The sequence below is a fragment of the Microcaecilia unicolor genome, chromosome 1 (genome assembly GCF_901765095.1).
Source record: "Microcaecilia unicolor chromosome 1, aMicUni1.1, whole genome shotgun sequence".
Classification (NCBI taxonomy): Eukaryota; Metazoa; Chordata; class Amphibia; order Gymnophiona; family Siphonopidae; genus Microcaecilia; species Microcaecilia unicolor.
The window spans coordinates 525,340,192-525,360,216 of NC_044031.1; the positions used below are offsets into that span (position 1 = coordinate 525,340,192).

Consider the following 20,025-nt stretch of genomic DNA (forward strand, 5'->3'; position numbering starts at 1 on the left):
AGAGAGACTGAGGGACCCGCGCTCGAGCATGAAGGCACCAGCACATACATGGTGGAATGCAGCTAGAACTTTTTCTAGTGCTAGCGATTCAGCATCTGCACCAGGGCTCCAACTGATGATGTCACCCACATGTAAGAATAACTCGGCTTGCTTGTCCTTGGAGAAAACTGTGTTTTGGTTTACATTTACAGTGTCAAAAAATATCTAACAGAATCAAATCTCTCAGTTTTAAATTTTTGGCCCAGTAAATAAGTAAGTATTTATTTTATTTATTCCCATGAATGCAATGGCTAAGTTAACAATAAATACATTACCTCATAGCAGGCATGCTAATTGAATGCTGTATGGAGCGTATACTACAGGTCAGCATTAAAAAAAGAGACAGCAACAGATTAGTCACATTAAAGACAAGCACTAACCATATGACCGTAATCTTTGGAAGTGGTTAAAGCCTCAGTCCTTGAGGACCACATCCACTTGGGTTTTCAGGATTTCCCCAATATGCATGAGATCTATCTGCATTCAGTGGAGGCAGTGCATGCAAATAGTTCTCATGCATACTCATTGGGGAAATCCTGAAAACCTGACTGGGTCGCAGCCCTCAAGGACCAAGGTTGCCTACCCCTTGAGTTTTAGTAACGAAGGTCTTTTACTCTATCATCAAGATGGGGTCACACTTTCTACCTAACAAAATAATGGTCACCTATAACAGTGTACATAGTTACATTCACTCAAAGCATGCTATACAAAGGTTAGCAGCCAACAAGACAAGAAGCAGTAGTATAGTAAAACCAACAGTTGAACCATAACCGTGCATAAAACATACAGAACTAGCACTGTATATCACATTACTCCAATACCTATAAATGTACAATGTACGAAGTTGTTTAAAAAAGTGAAAAAACAAATGCGTGCATCCCCCAATATTCTCTACTGATTTGGAGCAAAAGCTCCATGCTGCATGGCATCTAGGAAAGAAGGCAGGCAGGCTCCCCCTGCTGGCTGTCTTTGACCAACTTGGTGCAGGGGGAAGCGTAGGATGCTGCTGTAGCCTAGGATAGATATACATCCCACCTACAGCTGCCAATGGGGAGGGAAAGTGCAACAGACACTGATAAAAGGAAAGGAGACAGACTTATTGTCTTGACAGTCTTACACATGTTGCCAAAAGTAATGCATTTAGCAGTTAAAATTGATTTTAAAAAAAGGCAGAGCACTGCGAGAGGAATTGAGAGGCTAGGAAGCAGTAAAGTGAATTGAAAGGAGTTACTCCCAGGACAGAAAATGCTCCTGTGATGGGCTATCAAGGGCAAAAAGCTGTAAAGGTGTCACGATTGTGACTACATTTCCTGTCCGACTTGCTTTGGGGTTCCTCCAGCCAAGTCAGCGTGTAAATCCTGAAGCCTGGGTAGAAATCCTGAAATCTGTTCCAGTCCAGGCTTGTCCATTCTGGGATCCTGTTTCAGCCAGGCTGTGCTCTGCTCTTGTGTTGTTGAGCCCCACCCTGCTGCTGACCTCACCTGTAGTGCCTTTATTAAGCACCTGGGAACTTTCAGGCTTTGCCTTTGCATCGCTATAGGTCAGTTGGTGTACTTCTGCTTCTGTGTTCTGTCTGTGGGCTTTTGCCTCCTACTTTAGTGTGTCTGTTTGTGGGCTTTTGCCTTCTGCTTAGTGTGTGTCTGTGTGTGGGAGTTTGCCTTCTGCTTTAGTGTGTGTCTGTGTGTGGGAGTTTGCCTTCTGCTTTAGTGTGTGTCTGTGTGTGGGAGTTTGCCTTCTGCTTTAGTGTGTGTCTGGTGTGTGGAGTTTGCCTTCTGCTTTAGTGTGGTCTGTTTGTGGCTTTTGCCTTCTGCTTTAGTGTTCTGTCTGTTTGTGGGCTTTGGCTTCTGCTTTAGTGTGTGTCTGTGTGTGGGCTTTTGCCTTCTGCTTTAGTGTGTGTCTGTGTGTGGGAGTTGCCTTCTGCTTTAGTGTGTGTCTGTGTGTGGGCTTTTGCCTTCTGCTTTAGTGTTCTGTCTGTTTGTGGGCTTTTGCCTTCTGCTTTAGTGTTCTGTCTGTTTGTGGGCTTCTGCCCTCTGCCTCAGTGTTCTGTCTGTTTGTGGGCTTCTGCCCTCTGCCTCAGTGTTCTGTCTGTTTGTGGGCTTCTGCCCTCTGCCTCAGTGTTCTGTCTGTTTGTGGGCTTCTGCCCTCTGCCTCAGTGTTCTGTCTGTTTGTGGGCTTTCTGTTTTATTTCCCTGTGTGTTGGTGGCTGCCTGGTGTTCAGCCTTCTGTTGTGTTCAGGTATTAGGTGGTAGCTGTAGCCCAGCTTTGGGTTTAGCCTTGTCTGTCTATTTTGTGTTCTTGTTTCCCTCTGCCTTTCCCTCCAGTCGTTTGTGCAAGCTTGTTGCTGAGTCCTGTTATCTGGGGAGGTTTCCCAAGTTCTGTGTCCTGATTCCTGGCCCTGTTAGTCAAGCTTGCTCTTGAGTCCTTTCCCCTGTGTGTGTTCCTGGATCCTGTAAGTCCTGCCGGCCACCTGCACTTGGGGGCTCAACCCCTGGGGAATGGTGGTCAAGTGTAGGTGAAGTCTGTTCCAGTCCTGTATCCCTGCCTGCTTATCTATGTCTGCAGTTCCCTGCCGTGTTGGTGTGTTGCCCAGTACTGGTTGGGGGTTTTGCCTGCCACTGTCACTCTTCGGCAGTGGCCCAAGGGCTCACAAATCCTGTTTCCCTTCAAGAGGCCAGATAGAATGCAAAGGCCATGAGCTCGGCAAGATCATCCTTCCAGCTGGGCTTCCAGCCTAGGACTTTTTTTCCTGTTGGCAATCCGGGTCACCACCCGGGTTTTGCTCCTGCTTCCCGTGTGAAGTTCGGTTCCAGTTTTAATTATGGTTTTTGATCCTTCATGACACTTTTGCTGAGCCAGCCTTGAAGAGACTTCCTGAAGTGGCAGCAGAGAGAAAGCGGGTCTGGGAGCTTATGATCGCTGACAACCCAGTTTCTGCCATTGATCCTATAACCCCGCTCTGTGAATACCGCCACCTACCTATCTCCCTTCCAGTCCTGCGGAATACTCTGGAGGCTGACGCTGAAAGAAGGCGTCTTGGTAATCCCAAGCTCCGGGCTTACCTGCAGTCCAGCCTGAGTTCCAGTTCCAGCCCAGACGCTGAGCCCAGTCCGAGTTCCAGCCCAGACGCTGAGCCCAGTCTGAGTTCCAGTTCCAGCCAAGATGCTGAGTTCAAGTCGAGTTCCAGTTCCAGCCAAGATGCTGAGTCCAAGCCGGGTTCCAGTTTCAGCCCAGATGCTGAGTCCAAGCCGGGTTCCAGTTTCAGCCCAGATGCTGAGTCCAAGCCGGGTTCCAGTTTCAGCCCAGATGCTGAGTCCAAGCCGAGTTCCAGTTTCAGCCCAGATGCTGAGTCCAAGCCGAGTTCCAGTTTCAGCCCAGATGCTGAGTCCAAGTCGAGTTCCAGTTTCAGCCCAGATGCTGAGTCCAAGTCAAGTTCCAGTTCCAGTCTAGCTGCTGAGTTTACTCCGGGTTCCAGTCCCAGCCAATATGCTGAGTCTTCTTCAAGTTCCAAATTCAGCCAAGATGCTGAGTCCACTCCAAGTTCTAGTTCTGGTCAAGATGCTGAGTCCAGTGCGAGTTTCAGTGACAGCCACGATGTGAATTCCAGTCTTATACTCCAGGCTCACGTCTCGAAACTCATCAGGAGGTTTCACCATAGTTATCCGTGGAAACCAGATTCCTCTGAGGAGACTGGAGGGCCTTTGAGAGGGAGGTACTGTCACATGTAAATCCTGAAGCCTGGGTGGAAATCCTGAAATCTGTTCCAGTCCAGGTTAGTCCATTCCGGGATCCTGTTCCAGCCAGGCTGTGCTCTGCTCTTGTGTTGCTGAGCCCCACCCTGCTGGTGACCTCACCTGTAGTGCCTTTTTTAAGCACCTGGGAACTTTCAGGCTTTGCCTTTGCATCGCTATAGGTCAGTTGGTGTGCTTTTGCCTTCGGCTTGTATGTGTGTCTGTCTGTGGGCTTTTGCCTTTGGCTTGTGTGTGTGTCTGTCTGTGGGCTTTTGCCTTTGGCTTCTGTGTGTGTCTGTCTGTGGGCTTTTGCCTTTGGCTTCTGTGTGTGTCCTATTTGTGGGCTTTTGCCTACTGCCTTAGTGTGTTGGTTTGTGGGCTTTGCCCTCTGCCTCAGTGTTTGTCTGTTTGTGGGCTTTCTGTTTTATTTCCCTGTGTGTTGGTGGCTGCCTGGTGTTCAGCCTTCTGTTGTGTTCAGGTATTAGATGGTAGTTGTAGCCCAGCTTTGGGTTTAGCCTTGTCTGTCTATTTTGTGTTCTTGTTTCCCTCTGCCTTTCCCTCCAGTCCTGGTTTGTGCAAGCTTGTTGCTGAGTCCTGTTACCTGGGGAGGTTTCCCCAGTTCTGTGTCCTGATTCTACTACTACTACTTAACATTTCTAAAGTGCTACTAGGGTTACGCAGCGCTGTACAATTTAACACAGGACAGTCCCTGCTCAAATAGCTTACAATCTAAAGGACAAGTGAACAGTCAGTCCGATAGGGGCAGTCAAATTGGGGCAGTCTAGATTTCCTGAAAGGTAAGAGTTAGATGCCGAAAGCAGCATTGAAGAGGTGGGCTTTAAGCAAAGACTTGAAGATGGGCAGGGAGGGGGCTTGGCGTAAGGGCTCAGGAAGTTTGTTCCAAGCATAGGGTGAGGCGAGGCAGAATGAGCGGAGCCTGAGTTGGCGGTGGTGGAGAAGGGTACTGAGAGGAGGGATTTGTCCTGTGAACGGAGGTTTCAGGCGGGAACGTAAGGGGAGATGAGGGTAGTGAGGGGCAGCAGACTGAGTGCGTTTGTAGGTAAGGAGAAGCTTGAACTGAATGCGGTATTTGATCGGGAGCCAGTGAAGTGACCTGAGGAGAGGGGTGATATGAGTATATCGGTTCTGGCGGAACATAAGACGTGCAGCAGAGTTCTGAATGGATTGAAGGGGGATAGATGGCTAAGTGTGAGGCCGGTGCGGAGTAAGTTGCAGTAGTCAAGGCGAGAGGTAATGAGAGCGTGGACGAAAGTTCGGGTGGTGTGCTCGGAGAGGAAAGGGCGAATTTTGATGATGTAAAGAGGAAGAAGCGACAGGTCTTGGTTATCTGCTGGGATATGCGCAGAGAAGGAGAGGGAGGAGTCGAAGATGACTCTGAGGTTGCGGGCAGATGAGACGGGGAGATGAGGGTGTTTATCAACTGAGATAGAAAGTGGAGGAAGAGAAGTGGGTTTTGGTGGAAAAACGATGAGCTCGGTCTTGGACATGTTCAGTTTCAGGTGGCGGTTGGACATCCAGGCAGCAATGTCGGATAAGCAAGCCAATACCTTGCTGGGTCTCCGCGTGATGTCTGGTGTGGAGAGATACAGCTGGGTGTCATCAGCATAAAGATGATTCCTGGCCCTGTTAGTCAAGCTTGCTCTTGAGTCCTTTCCCCTGTGTGTGTTCCTGGATCCTGTAAGTCCTGCCGGCCACCTGCACCTGGGGGCTCAACCCTGGGGAATGGTGGTCAAGTGTAGGTGAAGTCTATTCCAGTCCTGTATCCCTGCCTGCTTATCTACGTCTGCAATTCCCTGGTGTGTTGCCCAATACTGGTTGGGGGTTTTGCCTGCCACTGTCGCTCTACGGCAGTGGCCCAGGGCTCACAAATCATGTTTCCCTTCAATAGGCCTGACAAAAGGGAAGAGAGGCTGAGTGATTGGGACATGGGCTGGAAGTGGAGCTGTGGGAGAGAGTATAAAAACAGGCTGTAGGAAGAGGGAAAATAGGCTGTAATGAGGGAAAGGACTAGAAGGGACATATATGGAGAAAATAAGAACAGGTGGCAAAGGGGATATAATCTGCAGAAAGAAAGCTGCTGAAAGAGATGGGGATAGGGATAAGAGGTGCTGAGAGGTTGTAAGAAGAAAAAAGACATGAAGATGAAAAAAGGCAAAATGTGGAAGGGCAAGTGGTAAGGAAATGAGATGAGAAGCTGAAAAGAGGCAGGCTGCAGAGAGATAAATGCATGGAAGAAAGAAAAAGTACAAAGAAATGAGAGGAATACTTGAAACGAATTATTAAGAGAGAAAATCTGAAGCCAGAGAGGAAATTCAAAGAGACAACTAAGAATAACCAGAGCTAGAATAGATACATGAACACTGGAAAATCGTTTTAAGTTCAGTAAAGATTTTCAACATTTTCTTCGCACCTCTCCTCACCCTGGCATATTTGTCTAAGCAGAAGATTTCCAAATTCTTTGTTCTATCAATCCCACAGACTCCTCTGATTTAGGTTCACTTAGTTCCCAACTCAAAATTATTACAACATGGTTTTCTGACAATAAATTGATCCTTAATCCTGAAAAATCCAAAGCCATCCTATTTCCTGCAACAGAATGTTCTATCCTAGTCTCTCCTATTCTATTAAATGATTTCCCAGTTACACTAGTACGCTCTATCTATTCTATGATTTATTTTGACTCACCCCTATACTTTGCGACCAAATTTCCAAAGTTGTTCAATGCTAATTTATAAGCTCCGTTTTATTAGATCTATCCAGCCTCTGCTAAATCCCTCTGCTATTAATGTCTTAATTCACTCACTGGTTACTTCTCAACTCTATTATTGTTAACTCTCTTATTTAGGCATCCGTATTAAAGATCAACATCGCTAATGCTAAGTAGTAGTAGTAGTAGTACAACTAATGCAAAATACTGCCATGGGTCCTCTGTCACCTTAAAAAAATCTGATCACATCTCCTCTCAAAACTAAACCTTCACACCGGCTTCCTGTTTGACATCGTATCACTTATAAAACTCTATACTTGTTTACAAAACTCTCTATCTTTTGAGATATCTCACACCATATACTCAAACTTGTGCTCTTAGATCCTCTCAACTTAATCTCCTCTGCATCTCGTCTCACAGGGAGATTTTTCATGAACATAGCAGACCCTCCACCATCTTTGTTTACCAAGGTTCTAAGCTATGGAATTTCTTTGCCATCTCATTTTGTCAAACCACTTTGTTAGCTTTCTTCAAAACCAAACTCAAAACTTTTCTATATTGTGATGCATACACCTAATTTCTTATTCAAGCTGAATTCACTTCCTGATAAAGTTTCCTCCCCTCCCCCAATGTTATTTCCCTTTCCCCATCTTTTCTATTAATATTGTAGTTCTCCATTTCCTTTTGTGTCTTGTAAGTTATGTATGTCTTCTCCTTTTAGTCTGTACACCGCCTAGATGGATTGCTCTGTTAGGCGAGATAGAAAGTTCTAAATAAACTTGAAACTTAATGTCTGTGCTAGTTAGGCTGTGTTAAGGGTGGGGAATAATTGGTATTTTTGCCTTATCCTCCAGTCCTGCAACCAACGGGATAAACAAGTTATTTTACTGAAAACAAAGAGGAGGGAGTTGATGTAGAAGTGATAACAATAGTCTGAAAAAAACTTAATGTTCCTCTATGGCAGTTATGGAGAAGACCTGCAGTCAAGTCTTAAATTGAAAAGGAACACTTTCACAAAACTAAAAATCATTCTCCCTGTTACATCCATGGGAGATAGTAGGGAGGGACCAAGTAGGTTCATCATGTGCACTGGCATAAAGAAATAGGAGGTAGCAACAGGAAAAGGTGATGGAAGAGATGGTGAAATGCTGCAAGAGGGCAAGGATACAACTGTGCCCCCCCCCCCCCCCCCCCGGCAACTATGTGGTTCTTAGTTTGGTTTTCTTCTTCGCTCTGCTACTGAGCCCGGCTTCCTTACTCATTTCCATAACAGCTCTGCAGGTCAATTCAGATCTGGCCTACTTTTTATTTTTTTTTGGAGGGGGGGATCTGTGTGGCTGAAAAGGGCATCGTGAATGGGTGTTACTTAGAGAATGACACTGCAACTCTAGGGTATAATTACAAATAGAAAACAATAACAACAATAAGCAACTATAATAAACCCTCCCACTACCACCACCACCACCACCACCCTCTACCTTTCCAACCTCAACAACAGCTAACTTCTACTACCCCAAGGAATCTTAATTCACCCTGCTAAAATGTCCAGGGGTACAAAATACAACCCATTCTGTATGTCCTAGAGGGAAGAAATATGCCCTATGAAGTACTGTTATGATTTTTTAAATCTGTGGATAAATAAGAAGTCATCAACAATCTCAGGATTCAGTCTAGCTTTTCCTGTCTTCCACAGTCCCTCCTGCAATAGAAATATTGTCATCTGCATCATTCAAACATAAATAACAGTTCAGTTCATTAACAGGCTTCAAAGTAGAAAGTGAACGGGAACAAAGTTTGTCCCCATCCTCACGGGCTCTGTCCCCGCTCCCATCCCCGTGGGCTCTGTCCCTGTCCCCGCGGTTACCACGGATCCCCATCCTCGTGTCACTCTCTAGTGTTATTACTATTGTGGTATCCACCCCCCCCCCCCCAATATCCTTCACATCATGAATACAGGGACAAACGGGGGGGGGGGGGGGGGGGGGAGAGGGATATTATGTTGGTCAGAGTGGGGGAGAAGAAAGGGATGTTTGGGGGAAAAAAAAAAGAATAAATGTGCTGAAGTCACCATTATTAAAGCTGCTACCCACCGGCGTAACCATTACTAAAGCTGCTACCCACCAAATGGGGTTTTACTTTCCATTTTTGCAGAGGGCATTGGTTAGCCTAGAGCCAGCCCTTACTCAGATCCCCAGGCCAGCCACTTACTCTGATCACTACATTCTTAGAAGATGGGATGGCACAAAGTGAGTTAGTATGAACACATGCCTTTACGTCGGTCCAGAGGGTGGCTGCTAAAATGGTCAGTGGTCTGTGTCACAGTGTATGGGGATAGGCTTAAAGATCTCAATATGTATACTTTGGAAGAAAAGCAGGAGAAGGGATATGACAGAAACATTTAAATTAGAAAAAAAAAAATCAAACAAATTAAAACGGAAGAAGAACTATCCTCCATAGGTGATCCACGGGGGGGGGGGGGGGGGGGGGGGGGGGGGCATGACAAACAAACCAGCGGCAGTAACCACAGCAAAAAGAGGTCACAGAAAAGGTGCTACACAGAAATTATTTAACTGGTCTTCAAAAGACTAGACACGAGTCATGTTTCGCCCACACAAGCCTGAGTCGGGAGTCTACAAGCAATCCCACCCCTTCCCCCTAAAAAAAAAATTAAATTCACAACAAGTGCATAAATAAAAATCTACAGGAATATAATATAAAATTACAAGATGTAACACTTATAATTAAAATACTTAATAAAGACATCAAAAAAATCTTTTTAGATAACATTTAAATACACTTTGTGGCATAAATACACAGGAGGGGAGTTCTTTCAATTGGAAGAAGCTTTGGAATGTGCGGGCACAGAATGAAGGTGAAAAGGTAACAAACTCAAGAACTAACTAAGGAAATACTTCTTCATGGAAAGGGTGGTGAATTCGCAGAATGGCCTCCCCAGTGGAGGCCTGCCCTTTTCAATAAGTTGTCAACCCTTGGCATCAGGTAGCTTCCAGTTTGGAGAACCATGTTCACTTTTGGAAATTGATACAAAACTGGATGCCCCTGTTCAGTTCTGGCACCAGAACATCATGGGATGACCAATTACTGCTGGATTCATTGATGACCCCCAATTCCAGCATGTGTGTGAACTCTTTCATCATGGCCTGCTGCCTGGTTTCTGGTATGGGTGCTGTATACCATGACTCCTGGATCCGTGATGATATCAGGGATGCAGGTATATTGGCCCTGGCATACCAGAGAAATCATCATCATTCTGACAGGAACTGCTCCAGATCAGCTTTTTGTGTGGCTGAAATCTGTTTTCCAAATGGAACGTGAACATTTTTGCTATTAGTTCTTGAGAACTAGAACTAAAATATTTCTTCATAACGAAAACTGGGTAAGAATAAAAAAATGTACTGACCTGACAGAATAAAAACTATAATAGTTACGAGGAAGTGATATCAGCTTATTTAAGCACCTCTCCTACCCTCCTCAGAGTGGATATTTCAAGCCCACGATATAGGGGTTTGATAATATGCGCACCAGAAAGCATTTAGGAACTTGCCTGTGAGCACAGATCGCAGCTGACTGCTAAGCTGAAGAGCGGGAGAACAAGTGTCCAATACGGTGCACAGCGTGGCAAATCAGAGGATGAGGACACTGTGAACGTTTCTGAGACTGCCAAGGAAATTACAAAAAAAAAAAAAAGGAGGTGGACAGCTGGTCGAAGTTCTTAAGTCTGAAATGCAGGCGATGCAGGGTGATTTACAAAGCTATGGGAACTTAAAGATTGGGTTTAAGGAGGAATTGTAGGTTAATGCATAAGCAGAATAAAAATATTAAAAAAGCAAACTTTAGCAACCAATCTTCATAATCTTTTACCCCCTAGTTTTAAAACTTGAACTTTGTACCACAGCATTAATAAGACTCCAGCAGGCACTGCAGGACCTAGTTTAGTCTTCATCCCACCCACCCCATCTCAACTCTTCATTTATAGTCAGATATTGTAATTAGGATAATAAGCAAGGAGTGCTCTTAAAGAGTTTTAAATACATTTCATTACCTTCTAAAAAGAAAGCACTAAATAAATCACACAATATCTATATAATAATTGGTCACTCTGCTCCCCTGGATGGCTGGCTGGGTTCGTAACAGCATGCAAGCAAATGAGATGATGTCAGCTCACCTCCAGCGTTCCCTTCCCTCTCAGTGTCCCGCCCTTGTGGAAAGACAAAATGACGTCAGAGGAGGGCGGGACACTGAGAGGGAAGGCTGGAGGCGACGCAAGCCAAGCCTGCCATTGCTGTGACCTGAGATAAGATGAACAGCTTAAAGGCAGGGCGGCAGGAAGGACAGAGTCACTAGCCGTGGATGGGAAGGGAGGGGAGAATCGCTGGACATGAATGGGATGGGAGGGCAGGGCAGAGGAGAATCAATGGGCATGGATGGGATGGGAAGCGAGGGGAGAATCGCGGGACACGGATGGGAGGGCAGGGCAGAGGAGAATCGCTGGACATGGATTGGATGGGGGGGGAGGGAAGGGAAAAATCGCTGGACATGGAGGGGAGGGCAGGGGAGAGAGGAGAAATCGCTTACACGAGAGCCTTCCTAGGGCCCGTTTCATTTTTACGAAACGGGCTTTGTTGCTTGTACCATAAAACTAAAGACATTTTTATATTAGATTAATATCCTTAATACCTTAGCAAGTTTTAAATTATTGAAAAACTCAAAAATACTAAGATGGAGTCAGCAGTCCAGCAGCAAGAGGGATGCTATCCAGTCTTTCACACTGAGTGTCACATGTAAGATTATCTCCCAGTTGGTGAGCAGTTATATGTGTGTGCCCAATGCAAAGAGCTCCTAGCTCTCAGAGAACAGGTCTGTTCTCTTGAGGCTAGAGTGGCAGACTTGGTAGAGCTGAGGGAGACAGATAAATACAGCAGACCTACAGGGATGTTTGTAGAGAAGTCCCACTCCAGTCTGATAGCCCCTGTGCTGCCTTGGAGGAGGAAGGTCTTCTAAAAGGACAGCATCACCCTGGTGAAGTAGGAAGTACTCCTGTAGCCAGGACTTGCCCACCAGGGCTTGTACTATCCTTTCGCACTGAGGATATGTCTCCAAAGTTCTGCCCAGGAGGGAAGGGTTAGGACAGCTGTTGTAGTTGGTGATTCGATCATTAGGCAAATAGATAGCTGTTGGCTGGTGGACATTAGGATCGCCTGGTGACTTGCCTGCCTAGTGCGAATGTGGCAGATCTCATGCATCACCTAGACAGGATCTTAGATAGCGCTGGGGAAGAGCCAGCTGTCTTGGTACATGTGGATACCAATGACATAGGAAAATGTGGGAGAAAGGTTCTGGAAGCAAAATTTAGGCTCTTAGGTAGAAAGCAGAAATCCAGATCCTCCAGGATCACGTTTTCAAAGATGCTCCCCATTCCACACGCAGGACACAAATGCATGGTTGAGACGATGATGCAGGAATGAGGGATTTAAATTTGTTAGGAACTGGGCAACATTCTGGGAAAGGGTGAGACTGTTGGAAAGGATAGGCTTCACCTTAACCGGGATGGAACCAGGCTGTTGGTGCTTTTAAAAAGGAGATAAAGCAGCTTTTTAAACTAGAATGAGGGGGGGGGAGGGGAAGCAGACAGTCGCCCAGGAGCGCATGGTTCGGTGTGGAGTATCCTTGAAGGATACTACTAAAACAGGACATTTAGGGAATCCCAGTAGAGAGGTTTCAACAATGCTTAAAGTAAGCCAGGTGTGCTTACTTAGAGAGCAGGATAAAGGATGCGAATTATCCCCTTCAACTTCTTTTTTTGAAAATATCTTTATTGAGTTGAAGTCACAGAATTACCACCATGTCTATTCACTGAATCAATTACAAGCAACACCTTCTGCTTCCATTATACTGAAGCATTAAGCCACATAAGCACATAACAGAATTGAATACAACCGAATGCCTTGTGAAACATAAGAACTCCAGGCTATCACGAAAGCGTAATGAACCTCTGCTCCTCCTCATTTTTACTTTTATTCTAGCCCCCTTACCCAGCTAAACCCCATCCCCCTCTATCCTCCCTTCCACCCAGGTCTCCCTTATTCACTCACATTCCAAATAACAGCGTCAATAATGGATATTTCTCTCATATAGTCCGGGGTTCATCCCTGATCTCTTCTAGAGTTAGTTGTAAGTAGGTGTTCCATATGTCTCTAACCATTCTCTGCCTCCTAGATGTAGCTGAGGAGTATTGTAGGGCTACCCATTCTGCCATTTCTGTCATAAGGTGTGTCCATTGAGCTATGCAGGGGGGTGCTGAATCCACCCAAGACTGCAATATACACTTTTTGACCAACAATGTAGCTAGTAAGGCAAACTGACATTGGGCCTCGTTCAATCCCTCCCCTCGCAACTGTGTCTCATCAAATAGAAGCGATGCAGTATAGGACCATTCCAGTGGCTTATTTAAAATGCGCTTGATAACTGCCAAGGACTGGGTCCACAACTGCAAGAGATGGGCACTCCAGAAACGAATGCAGAATAGTGCCCGGGGCCCCATGGCTTTATACATGTATCATCACTCCACAGCCCATCTCCTTCCCTCTTTGTCGAGTGATATGCACTCTGTAAAGAATGTGGTACTGGATGTCTTGAAGGGCGGCATTCACCGAGACCTTGGGAATAGCCTCGAAGATCCCCCCCCCCCCCAAAGATTCCCGGGAGATTGTCTCGCCAACATCCTTGCTCCAAATCGAGGCCAGGACCTCCATATGAGGGGTGGGTCGATTATCTACTAACAACATGCCATTGTGAAAGATGATAAGAGGAAGCTGGCATAGCCTGAAAGATTTTATCTAACTTGATGAAGCAAATCGGGGTGCCCCCCGACTTCACCACTGAGCTATAGTATTCTCTTACTTGTAAGAAACAAAAAAATTGTGTATTCAGGAGGTGACATGCTCGCCTGATCACATCAAAGGTAGGGAAGCAAGATCCCCCCCAATTCCGACAATTGTCCCAGATATTGGCACTCCCCTTGTTGTCAGAGCCTAAAGGAACCATGCTCCTCCCCTGCTGGAAAGTCCACTTTATTAATAGACAAAAAGGGATCCACCTTCTCCTAGCCCCTCCTATTATACCTCTCCACCATCTCCATGCCTTTCCCAATGCTGTCACAAACTGGTTTCTGCCCACCCTATGCCTGCCACCTCGTCGCCCCCCCCCCGCCAATGCTGAAAATATGTCAATAGGAGTGCACCAACTATGCCAGAACCCTGGCAAGGCATATCTGTCTGACAAAGTATAACATTCATGAACCCACCTTAACAACGAGGCTACGTTATAGAGCCGTAGATCTGGGAGCCGCAATCCCCCCTTGGCTCTAGCATGGGTTAACTTAGTAAAGGCAATGCGAGGACACTGAGTGCCAAATAAAAGAGCTAAGGGGGGGTCACGTGATGGATTGAGAGAGGAAGCTGTGCTTTTCCATCTCTCTGGGGCTCTCTCTCCGCCTTCGCGCTCCAAATGCTACACTAAGACAGTGGAATAGCTCTAAACCCCGCACGGCAGCGTAGAGTGGCTTATGGACCACTTTGTGACCCACGAAACACGAGCGACGCCCAGCAGGGCAGTGAAAAAAGGTGTCGACCATCCACGCGGACCTGGAAAATCCAAGATGGCGACGGATGCACTCCAGGAACCACCTCCGCAGTTTCACCCGCTCCAACTGCAGCAAATAACTGATGCGGTTAAATCCGCGCTTGAACCGCAACTTCTAAAATTGTCGGAGCAACTGGCAGCGGTGGAAACGCATTTGGGCGAAACCACGCACCGAACAGGGGAGCTGGAGGTGCGGGTGTCCGAATTGGAGGACTCGGCGACGGACAGAGAAATCTCTATGCAGGACTTACAAAAAGAGCTGAAACTACAAAAGGAACACCTAGACGACTTGGAAAAATCGATCCAGATCTAACCTGCGCATAATTGGCATCCCTGAGTCGGTGTTGGATCGCTCCCTGTCAACGCAGCTGGAAAACTGGCTAAAGCTGGAATTTGCTCTATCAGACAGCGCGGGGCCTTTGTGCTTGGAAAGGGCACATAGACTGGGACGTAAGATCAACGCCAACAATAGACCGAGAGCAGTAATAATCAAGGTCCACAATTTCCTTCATAAAGAGGAAATATTGAGAGGTGCACAGGCAAAATGGGATACCTTAACCTTTGATGGCGCAGGAGTAAAAATCTTTCAGGATTACTCTGTTGCGTTGCAGGCGCGCAGGAAGGCGTTCGGCCCGTTATGCCACTATTTGGCCCAGAATAAACAGAGGTTTATGCTGCTTTACCCGGCCCAGCTAAAGGTCCTCGTGGAGGGTGGTTGGAAAACGTTCCACTCCTCAGAAGAAGCCGGGACCAGCTACAAGGTGTGCAATCGCCAAATTCAAGTCAGAATGGCTGATAGAGTCCGGACTTGTACAAAAGAACTCTGAAACAGCTGGAGGAGGCACCAGTACAGGCCTGCTGTGAGAACTGCTCCAACACTATGTGGCGGGGTAACGTCACAGTTAAGAGACAGTTAATGTAGGGTAAATGTTAACTATAGAACTTTAATGTGGTTTGAATGGTTATGCATGCATGGGGTTGATGTGAAGGGAGCGGAGGGCTGTGAGGGGGGGATCCCATAACATTACGTGACTAGCACTCTCTGCGCAGCAGATGCTGTGGGTAGAGACTGTGTGGCTTGGGGGGGGGGGGACGAGGAAGGGAGGGGGATGGGGGGTAGGGAGGGGGGAGAAGGGGGAATGGTGGGGGGGACAAGCATAGGTGTAGATAAGCATAATGAGGGAGCACATGGGAGCACAGAGAATATGGTGGGGGAGTACTGGGACCAGTGGTAAAGCGGAGACACTCCTGGGGAGGGCTGGGCTCCTGGAGTGTAAACAGTCCGACGAGACAGTCCAGTAGGAACCTTAGTAATAATGCATGAAAGGTAAAACTGAATTAAAAAATTCTGTCTTGGAATGTAGCGGGAATTACGTCCCCCATCAAACGATATAAGATATTGTCCCAATTGAGGGTGCATGGTGTGGACATCGCGTCTCTCCAAGAAACTAAACTTTCGGATAACGAACACGCGAAACTCTGCCAGCAATGGGTGGGTGAAAGCTATTACTCCTCCTCAGGGAATCGGCGTGGTGGAGTGGCCGTCCTTTTAAAAAAGGGCCTGCCCTGTCAAGCCAAGCTAGGCGTATAGTTTTGCTTCAACTAAATTACCAGGGAACAAAATTTTACTTATGCACAGTGTATGGGCCTAACTCATATTCCTCCTCTTTCTTCCAGCGCCTGATGGCGCTGGGCCTACAATACACAGATGCACCGTGGGTATGGGTGGGGGACTTTAATCAAGTTATGGACAGATCTTCCCTGTGGCAGCGGAGGGTGGTGGGAGAGGCCTGCCAGCCTTATGCAAATCTTTAAACTTAGTTGATCCGTGGCGATTATTGCACCCTGAGAGCAAGGATTATACCCATCAATCTAGGGTTCACCAAACGTGGTCACGGATCGATTACTATTACTAACCCAATCTTGGCTCTTCAGAGTGCATAAAGCCTTTATAGGCCCTACCGAAATCTCTGATCACTCCCTGATAGGGATAGAATTAAACCTAGGGACCAGGAGGGATGCTTCTAGATTATGGCGATTTCCTTCGCACCTATATCAGGATCGGAAATTTGTAGATCATGTGAAAGCCCGCTGGCAGTTCTATTTTGACACGAACGCGCACTCTTGCGCCTCACCAGCTTTATTTTGGGAAAGCCTCCAAGGCTGTTCTCGCGGAGAGATAATTGCATTTATGAGTGCGCGAGCAAAGAGAAACTGGCAGCGGGGGCATTCTGGCTGGAGTCGGCTTACAGGGCGGCAAAAAGATCGCATATAGCTAACCCAAATAGAGAAAATCTAGAGAAAGTGACGTCCAGCCTTGGTGGCGTAAACTCGATGATTCACGAGAAATATAAGGGGCTACTATTTGCTAAGCACCTCAATTTTCAATGTTTTGGAAACAAACAGGGAGACTCCTGGCAAGGTAGCTAGAGCAAAAACAGCAACGGAAATTTATCCCCCATATCAAATAGGTACTGGGCCATGGCTTTCCCAACCTGAGGAAATAGCAAAGGCATTTAGAGATTACTTTCAGGAAGTGTATTCCAATAAGGGAGAACTCCAGGGCCCTTTGATAGAATATTATTTAGAAGACGCGGCCATGCCGCGCCTGGAGCGAAAAGTGAAGACGAACAAATGTCTCTCCCCATTAGAGCGCAGGAACTACAAAAAGTAATAAAATCCCTACCACTCCGATCGGCCCCTGGACCAGATGGGTTTTCCAGCGAATACTATAAAATACTGGGTCACGTCTTGGTGGGGCCCCTACTTTCATACTATGAAGAGGCTGGTGGGGCGAGGTAGCTTCTCCCCGAGAGAAAATTAAGCCCTAAACTGCTCTCATTCCAAAGCCGGGGAAAGCCGCAAGACCAATTGGAATCCTATAGGCCCATATCGTTGCTCAATGTTGATGTTAAGATCTTGGCAAGGATATTGGCGGACAGACTAGCGCAACACTTACCATCTTTAATTGGGGACCATCAAGTCGGCTTCGTCAGAGGCCGCCAGGCTACGGTAAATGTGCGAAAGGTTCTCCTGTCCATAGCGCATAGTCAAAACACAAACAACCCACTTTTATTAGTGAGTCTCGATGCTGAAAAAGCATTCGATAAGGTGCAGTGGAGTTATCTTTTTCGGGGTGTTACGCTGGTGGGACTGGAGGGCTGGTTTATGGAGGCTATAGCGGCTCTATATTCAAGCCCCACGGCCAGCATAATGACAAATGGGACCCAATCAGCAGCATTTACATTGCCAACGGGGAACTAGACAAGGCTGCCCACTATCCCCTCTCTTGTTCCTATTGTATTTAGAACCTCTTCTACGGACCATCATGAGGGACCCAGATATAGTGGGGCCTTCTGTGCCCGCGCAGGAGTCAAAGTACTAGCATTTGCAGATGATATATTTCTGACTTTGACCCGCCCTGAAACATCGGTGCAGCATCTGCTGGGGGCCCTGGACGAATTTGGGTTTCTCACGGGATTTTCCCTAAACTTTCAAAAGTCGGTAGCCCTTCCAACTCAGGCGGAGATCAGGACAAAGTGGACAGGCAAATTCCCCTTTCAATGGGAGACAACTAGGCTTAAATATTTGGGGGTTTATATCCCTATAGACTTATCTGAGCTGTATGCACTTAATGTGGTACCCCTAAAGCAACAGACCACGAAATGTTGCAAAGGTGGCAGGCACTCCCGATCTCATTATTAGGCCGCATGCGCTTTACAATATGGTCCTCTTTCCCAAGTGGACTTATGTGTGTTGCAAATGCTCCCACTACTATTACGTCCCGGAGAGGGAAAGTGGCTGCGAAAAAAATTAATTATTTCTTGTGGCAGGGGAAGAGGGCCCGCATACCACTCTCTAAAGTAATGTTACCCCGAATTAGGGGGGGGGGGGGGGGGGGTTGGGGCTACTGGAGCTTAAATTGTTCGCCCTAGCTAGTAACATATGGCACATATCATATTGGTTTCGCCACCTCCCACTATTTTACTTGCACAGACACAGAGATTGCCCTCCTGGGAAACACCCATTTTGCATGGTGGTTACACGCCCCATCGGTGGACTTGACCCAGTTGGGGCCGCTGCGATATGTGCTGTCTCCTGCTGCGCACCACCTGGAAGAGACTCTGTCGGCTTCGGTCGTCAAGTCCTTCAGTCTCGGGATTGCTGCTACTTAGTGGAAATTCGGCATTCCCGGCGGGGAGTTCTTCACCTGCCTTTCAGAGGTGGGGCGCGGTGGGGATAAAATATCTGTTTCAAGTGGTAACTGACCAAGGGGGAATAAAATCACTTGAGGAGCTGAGGGAAGAGAGTACGGGGCGAATGTGAATGATTGGTTTGCGTATGCACAATTGAAACATTATGTAGCCTCTTACCGGCGGGCTCTTTGAATGTGGACTCTTGGGACCAGGTTAGCGAAATGCTTGGACTGGATGCACAGCTGAAAGTACACTCATTACTTCCACCGCAACCTGAGAGATGCCCTGGAGACCCTGGATTACAAGGAGGTGGCCGTGGCTTGGAATACTGAACTGCATTTAAATATTCAACCAGAGCAAATTGGAGAATGCCTAAAAGCAATGTACAAAATGACCGCAAATGCGGCTTGGTGGGAAATGCAGTACAAATTCCTACTCCGATTGCATATTTCTCCTTACAGAGCATATAGAGCAACACTACGAGAAACAGACTCTTGCCCTAAATGCAACGGTGCTAAGGCCCATTTGGGGCACATGTATTGAGCTGTGTCCGAGTAAAAACATTTGGACCGAGTTACATGCCAATGTGACACAGATCAGGAACTCATCTTGGAAGCTGTGTCCAAGACAACTGTTTTGACGTATCAGGCTGCAAAGACCAGTGCGGTGGGTTTTTAAAGGCTTTTTGTGCAGAGCTATATTAATGGCGAAGCGAACCATACTGCAATGGTGGTTGACGGAGGACCATCCCACAATCCTCACTGGAGATCGGCGATGACCAGGCATGTGCATTGGAAAAGAAGGGTATACCGGACTTGGCCTCCAGAAAAGGAGAGCAATTTTGTAATACTTGGTCCCCGTTTTGGGACTCCCTCACTCCAGTAGCAAGAAGTAAAATATTGAACTGTTGACTTATGCTTGACAGGAAAGGGTTGGGTTAAGGGAAGGAGAGGTGGGGGGGGGGGGGGGGGGGGGGAAGGGAGAGGTGGGGGGGGGGGAGAAGGGATGGGAATAGGATAGGATGGAATAAAGAAAAAGGCAAGACGAACACTGTATTCCATAAGTTATGTTACTTGAAATATAATTGTAAACTGTTTATGTTTGGATTGCAATAAACACGATTTAAAAAAATAAATAAATAAATAAAAGAGCTAACTGTACTCCGATATAGCCCCTCCTCCCTCTGCCTGACCCAGAAAGGCAACATCTATAGCGGGTATAAGATTTTAGGTAGGAGTATCATTTTCACTAGGGCAACGCGGCCCAGAAAATTGACTGGGAGATCATTCCAACGTGCACACAATCTGCGCATCTCTTCAAGTTTCTCAATAATGTTCTTCCTATACATCCATTCATAAGGTAAAATTATGTATCATACCTGATAATTTTCTTTCCATTAATCATAGCTGATCAATCCATAGACTGGTGGGTTGTGTCCATCTACCAGCAGGTGGAGATAGAGAGCAAACTTTTGCCTCCCTATATGTGGTCATGTGCTGCCGGAAACTCCTCAGTATGTCGATATCAAAGCTCCATCCGCAAGGACTCAGCACTTAGAGAATTACACCCACGAAGGGACACTCTGCCCAGCTCACCACCGCCGAAACGGGGGGAGGGGAATTAACCCAGCTCATCCCCACACAAGTGGGGGAGGGGAATCCGTCCAGCTCAT

General features: G+C 46.8%; 1 protein-coding gene across 3 annotated transcripts in view; it reads right to left on the minus strand.

Moving 5' to 3' along the window:
- TPD52 (tumor protein D52) overlaps positions 1-20,025 on the minus strand; it is a 171,599-nt gene that overhangs the window by 10,092 nt on the left and 141,482 nt on the right. For 2 of the 3 annotated variants that reach the window (XM_030215874.1, XM_030215856.1), the window contains exon 5: positions 315-356. The exons of the other annotated variant lie outside the window; for it this stretch is intronic. In XM_030215874.1, coding sequence (XP_030071734.1) covers positions 315-356 — 42 coding nt within the window. The remainder of the gene's footprint in view (positions 1-314; positions 357-20,025) is intronic. 3 annotated transcript variants of the gene reach the window in all.